Source organism: Lipotes vexillifer, unplaced genomic scaffold (genome assembly GCF_000442215.2).
Source record: "Lipotes vexillifer unplaced genomic scaffold, Lipotes_vexillifer_v1.1 scaffold395, whole genome shotgun sequence".
In the NCBI taxonomy this organism is placed as follows: domain Eukaryota; kingdom Metazoa; phylum Chordata; class Mammalia; order Artiodactyla; family Lipotidae; genus Lipotes; species Lipotes vexillifer.
The window spans coordinates 9,411,667-9,417,511 of NW_006797390.1; the positions used below are offsets into that span (position 1 = coordinate 9,411,667).

The 5,845-nt window shown below is 65.4% G+C and overlaps 1 protein-coding gene across 1 annotated transcript in view; it reads right to left on the reverse strand.

The window, feature by feature from the left end:
* Positions 1 to 5,845, reverse strand: part of MICAL3 (microtubule associated monooxygenase, calponin and LIM domain containing 3) — a 99,105-nt gene that overhangs the window by 22,064 nt on the left and 71,196 nt on the right. Inside the window, exons 23-27 of the mRNA XM_007469489.1 lie at positions 4,310 to 4,423; positions 3,478 to 3,615; positions 3,203 to 3,285; positions 644 to 2,318; positions 109 to 203 (exon numbers count right to left, since the gene is read on the reverse strand). Coding sequence (XP_007469551.1) covers positions 109 to 203; positions 644 to 2,318; positions 3,203 to 3,285; positions 3,478 to 3,615; positions 4,310 to 4,423 — 2,105 coding nt within the window. The remainder of the gene's footprint in view (positions 1 to 108; positions 204 to 643; positions 2,319 to 3,202; positions 3,286 to 3,477; positions 3,616 to 4,309; positions 4,424 to 5,845) is intronic.

The following is a 5,845-nucleotide window of genomic DNA, read 5'->3' on the forward strand; positions in this document are numbered from 1 at the left end:
CTCCCGCCGTGTCTCGGCCTGGACACGGGCCAGGCGCAGGGCTCAGCTGCGCGTCGGTTGGGGTGAGGCACTGAACAGGGGACGGAGTCACAGCCGCGCCCCACCCACCTCTCTCCTGGACTTCTGGGAGGTCCGCTCCAGGACATCGTCGCTGGAGATGTCCGAGTCCTCCGAGCAGCTCAGCTGGCGCCGGGGCCACAGCTCTGGGGGGGCAGAGGCAGAGCAGGGACAGTGACCAGTGGCCACACGGGGTATTCTCCCCACTTCCACACCCACGGCAGCCCAGGGCAGGGGAGCGGAGGTGTGGTTCTCCCCAGTTTGGGTCTGTCCCGCATCCGGAGGCACGAGCCTGGATGCCGACGCACATCCGGGCGGGACTGGGCCCACACGCACCGAAGGGGCCCCGCCTGGCGCCGGCACGCAGCCACTCACCATCAGGCCCTCCCTGGGAAGTCACAGCCCCCCCGACGGCCCCGCCCAGCTGCGCGCTCGTTTCAGAACGTCCTGCCGGGCTTGGTTTCCTTCTCCCTAGGGAGCCCCAGGGGAGGGGTCAGCGTGGGAAGTGGGTCTTTCGAGGGAGCGGCAGGGGCTGGAGAGCCCGCGCCGTGCGCTCTGCCCGGGAGGGGCCCCCGCGCTGCTGTACCTGCTCTCGCGACAGGAGGCGCCCCCGGCTTGCCGGCGCCCCCGGTGGTCCCACTGGAAGGGGTGCTGGGGCGGGGCCTGCCATCGCCCTTCTTCTTGTCCTTCCTGTACCCGGAGAACACCGACTTCCACAGGGACCTGGGCTTTGCGGCTGCTTCCTCCAGGGCGCTGGGGCGGGGCCTGTCCGCGGGCCGCCCGTCGCCCTTGGGCTGCTTCTCTCTCGTGCTTCTTCGGGGGGAGAAGAGGGACGACCTCTTCGTGCTCTTCCCGCCGGAGCCCTCGGACGAGGTGGCCGAGCCGTCCCGGCCCCCTGAGTCCGACGGAGGGGACGGCACCTCCTCACTCGTGGCCGTGTGCGTTGGGGTGGGCTCCTCGGGGCCCCTGCGGGGCGCCGGGGCCCTGGGGGCCCTGGGGGCGGTGGCCACGGTGTCCATCTCCTTCATCCTGCTCAGCTGCCGGGCCATGGCGTCCCTCAGCGCGGGGCTCCGCACCGACTTCTCCCGGGCGCGCATGCGCTCGGCCGCCAGCTCCTTGGCCTCGGCGGAGACCAGCGGCAGCCCCCGCTTCTGCGGCGGGAGCCCACTCTCGGGCCCCCGGCCGCTCTCCTGGGCCAGGGGCAGCTCGGGGCAGGGCCAGCGGGAGGGGGGCGTGAAGAAGGGCTCCTGCAGACTCGAGTCCTCCGTGCGGTCGTCATACGTGTCCTCCACATCGTCCGCGAAGGGGATCTCGTCCACGCTCTCCACAAATGGCTTCAGTGCCTCCTCTGGGGGCGGCCGGGTGGGCTCCCGCGGGGTCCGCACGCACGCGGCCAGTGCCCGGGGCTCCAAGGCTGCGAGCTGCCCCGCCAGGGCCGGCTTCCCGTGAAGGGTGGCGGGCTCCTCGTCGGGAGGCGGGGGCGGCGGGCTGGAGGGGGGCGTGAGCATGGTGGAGTCAGAGGTGCTGAAGCTCTGGCTGCCGGGAGTCCTGGTGCGGGAGGAGCTGCCCTGCAGGCCCAGCCCTGAGCTGCTGGACAGGTCTCTGTGCTCTGCCCGGGTGCCCTTCGGCTCCCTGCCAGGTGGGGACCCCGGGGTGGGCGGGGAGGGCTGGGTCCCCCCGGCGGCAGGCGGCCCCAGCCTCCCGGGGACAGGTGTGGGTTTCAGAAGCCAGGGTCCCTCGCCCTGGGAGAGCTTCTCAGCTCGACAGGCCTGCAGGGGCGTGGGCTGGAACCCGGGCTCGGGTCCAGGGCCTCGTCGCACAGGCGTGAGCCCCAGGCTGCGGCGGATTTCTGCGCTCTTCATCCAGAACTCTGCCACCAGGTCGCTGCGTTTCAGGGCCTCGTCCCCAGGGAGGGGGCTGCCCAGTGTGTCCTTAGTGACCCCTTGGCTCTTCACGGGGAGGGGGCCCAGGGGGGTGGAGGTTCTGGCCGGCACAGGCTGGAAGCGGATGGGGGACACGGTGGGGGATGGCACGGTGGCCTCGGCGGACGGCTGAGGCTGGGAGCAGATGGGGAGGGGGGCCAGCGGGGACCGGCGCTGTGGGCTTGCAGGCGAGGGCGGCGTCCTGGCTTCGGGCTGCGATTGGACGGGGGTGCCGGCTGTGGGCTCCCCATGGGGGAGCTCTGGCTCTGGCTCTGGCACAGGGCTCTCCGCGGGCAATCCCCTCGTGGCAGCTGCAGAGGCGAGCGGGGCTCGGGCGCCCTGTGGGAAAGCAAGGTGACAGGAGCTGCTTAGAAGGCAGGGTTCTGATGGGTGTGCTCTCCCACCAAGGGCCTGAGCTTCCTGAAACACCCTCTCCATACGGGGCGGCCACAATCAAGGGCCAGGAGGACTCCCCCCGTTTTGATCTGTCAAGCTTCAGAGCACCTCACCCAGTGAACATGTGAAGCTTTCAGGTTTGGTTCATCCCAAACGCATCTGGTTCTTTGGGCCCTGAACTGACACCACCCAAAGGATGCTAACGACCAGCCCCAGAGCTCCGAGGTCTCTGACGTGAGACTTAAAACATCATCAATCACAGTCTGCCTCCCAGACTGTCCTTCCTGCCCTGCCCAGGCCTCATTGCAGATGAAACCCCCCAAATCACCTTGCTCCTCAGGACCCCAAAGACCAAGCCAAGTAGCCCCAGGCCTCAAGCTCCAGCCGCCCTCTAGATGGCCTCCCCTAAAACGTGCTCCACAGGACATAGTGTTACTATCTATTTACGGAGCATCCTGCAGTGCACAGTTCAAAGACCACTGGTCACCTGGACAAGTATTTTTAATTTAGAAAATCATACATTCATTTTAGCATAATATTGAGAAAAAACACATCTGTTGTATCAAACCAGTAACCCCACAAATATTACTGTTTTAACATAAAAATAAATTTATGTTGAAAATGGTGTGCTGTGTGGACACACAGAGAACAGTAGTGGGAAGCTCAGCGGTGGGACTGGCGCACAGCAGACCACACCGGGCCGGAGCCCCAGGGCCACTCCTGTTTTCAACAGCCCGTCAGCACAGGGAATGAAAAAACTGGGTTCACACCAAGGCCCCTAAGGAGTCCCATCAGCTCTGCCTCCAAAGTGGGCCCCAAATCCTTACCTGTGCCCTGGGGCTGTGGGCTGGGGAGGACAGGACCGAGTGCTCCTCAGGGGACCAGCTGGGGCTGGAGACTTGGGAGCGACCTGAGAAAACAGACGCAGGATTTGCGAGAGGAAACACCCGCTCGCACTGCAGCGGGGCTGCTCCCAGGGCATCCCGGCCCCGGCCGTGTCACCAGTGTAGGATCTGTGTCCAAAGGTCTAAAGGTGAGCTGCACAGGTGCCACAGGGGAAGGGGCCGTGCAGGGAGGGGAGGGGAGGGGCTCGCACACAGACCTCTCTCTGGGCGCCTTGCCAAGGCCAGCGGTGGCTCCTCCTCGCCTTCAGACACCCGCAGCTCCAGTCCCACTCCCGCTGCCACCTGCCGCAGCTCCGTGTCGGTCTGTGACGGCACGTCGTCCGACCAGTGCTGACCTGCCGAGGGAAGTGAGCACAGACCTCAAGTGAGGCTGTGCTCCTTGCCGGGCTCCCGGCTCCTCAGAGGACAGCCGCCAGGCCACCAACTGCAGCGTGAGGTCCAGCCGGCTCTGCATCCCGGCCAGGAGCTGCCCACTGGTCCCCGTCCTGAGACTCGTCCATCAACACAGCATCCTCTGTGACGCGGAGCCCCAGGACGTCCGCGGCACCCCCTCTCTTTTGAGAGTGTGGGCCTTCCTGAGCACACGGACGGCTCCACAGGAAGGACCAGCCTCGGGGACTCGGAGCCCTCCCGGCCCTGCCGCCAGTTCCAGGCTCCTAGCGCCCAGCCCTGCCCGTTCTCACCTCCCAGCCCAGTCCCTGCCCCTCCCCCTCAACGCCATCTCCTCCTCATACCAGCTTCCAGAGGCAGCAGCTGGATTAAAGGCCTCGTAGGAAGCCCTGCATCTGCTCGGTTTCTCCCCAAGACTTAACGAGCGCAGCCCACGTCCAAAGGGTGGGTGGAACGACACACCTTCAGATTAGTGGCAGAACAAGGAAGGAACCAGGAGCCCTAATGGCCGCTCCTCTGAGCACCTCACTTTCGTCTTAATGTGTGTTCCGTCTTCCCTGAGCTCAGGCCACTGCGGCCCCCTCCCCGGGAGGAAGAAGGCGGGCACCACGGTTGGGGGAGGCTCTGGGGTCCCCGTACCATCGCCCAGCTCTGCGCCAGTGTCCCCCGTGTCCCCATTCTCCGCTGCCTCGCCTTCTATCTCTGCTGGCTCTGAGTCCACATCTTCCTCCAGGTCGTCCTCATCAAACGGGACTGCAAGGCAGAGACGTTCAAAGGAAGGAAGAGGAGAGAGACGGACAGACAGACGACAGACGCGTGGGCAGGGGGCTCCCAGGGCTGTCATGTGACGACCGCAAGGAGGAGAGGGGAGAAGCCTGCCTGGGTGGGGGTCGGTGGGCCGGGAGGGCTCCAAGGGCAGGGTGGGGCCGGGCTGCGCGGGGCCTCCTGAACACGGATCCGGAGGGCACCCAGCTGCAAACGTGGCAGCGGGGCCCTGCACCCACCGAAGCGAGCACGAGCCGCTTAACTCTCGAGAAGGCTGCTAACCCTGCCTTTCGGGGAAGACACGGAGCCCAGGCAGCTGGGGGGCCTGTTTGCAGCCCCACCGCTCAGCCTGGCACCAGTGCCGTGTGCAGGGGGGTGACCGACTGGCAGGGCTGCAGCCCCGCTTGGGAGAATTGAGACACGTACTTTTTTTAAGCGTAAGAGAGAGGGACGAGGGGACGTGGAAAGTTTGTTTTTTGGACTCAAGACCAGCCCTTCGGCGCCGCAAAATGCGGCAAAGCTTCATTTCTCCTGAGCAAGGAGGCTAACGTACACACACACACACACACACACACACACACACTCACACGTGTTCCCAACCCTGCACAAGAAGAACTCAGACTACAGTTCAGGTTACAAGAAGGCAGCGGGAAGCAGCCACAGACGCATCGCGCTGCCTGAACCAGGGGTCCCTCCTCCCAGGGCGCCCTGGGGGCTCTTCTCGGGTCTCCTTTCAGGAAAGGGGCTGGCCTTTGACCCGCACATACTTGGCCTCAGGGTCAAGCCCGGCAGGCTGGGCAGCAGAGGAGCCCGCTGAAACTCAAGGCCAGGCCAAAGGACCACGAGACCCTCGATGGCCAGCAGCCCAGCCTCGTGAAGCTGCGTCCCCGGCGCCCGGGGCTGTGCAGTACCCAGCAGTGACCGTGAGCGGCCACAGGGTCAGAGCACAAGGAAACTGGGGACAAGACAGCCGTGATGGCCTGGAGGTGGGACCCTCTAGGTGCTAGGAATGTATTTCTTGACCCAGGTGGCAGGTGGGTGAGTCTTGGTGTTTTAAAATAATTCCTTAAGCTGTTACTTATCCTCACCACCCCTTCTGTGCACTCGGCCTATTAGGATGAGGTGATGGTGCACACCCGCTCTGGAGAGTGCTGTGAAATCGGTGTGGGACGGACGGGGCAGGGCCAGGACGCCCTCCTGTGACGATGGCATTTGCCGGGACCAGTCCTGGGGAGAGCGCTCAGCTACTTGCACAGACTGAGGCCTGTGTGCGCCAGCACTGCTGCTCACTCATCACACGCCCGCGGAGGGGACTTCTGAGGCCAACAAGCCTCTCCTCCCCGTGCTTCCCGTGGGACAGCGAGCTGGCCGCTGATGGGGACAGAACCCGGGCCCGCCCCATGGCGGGCG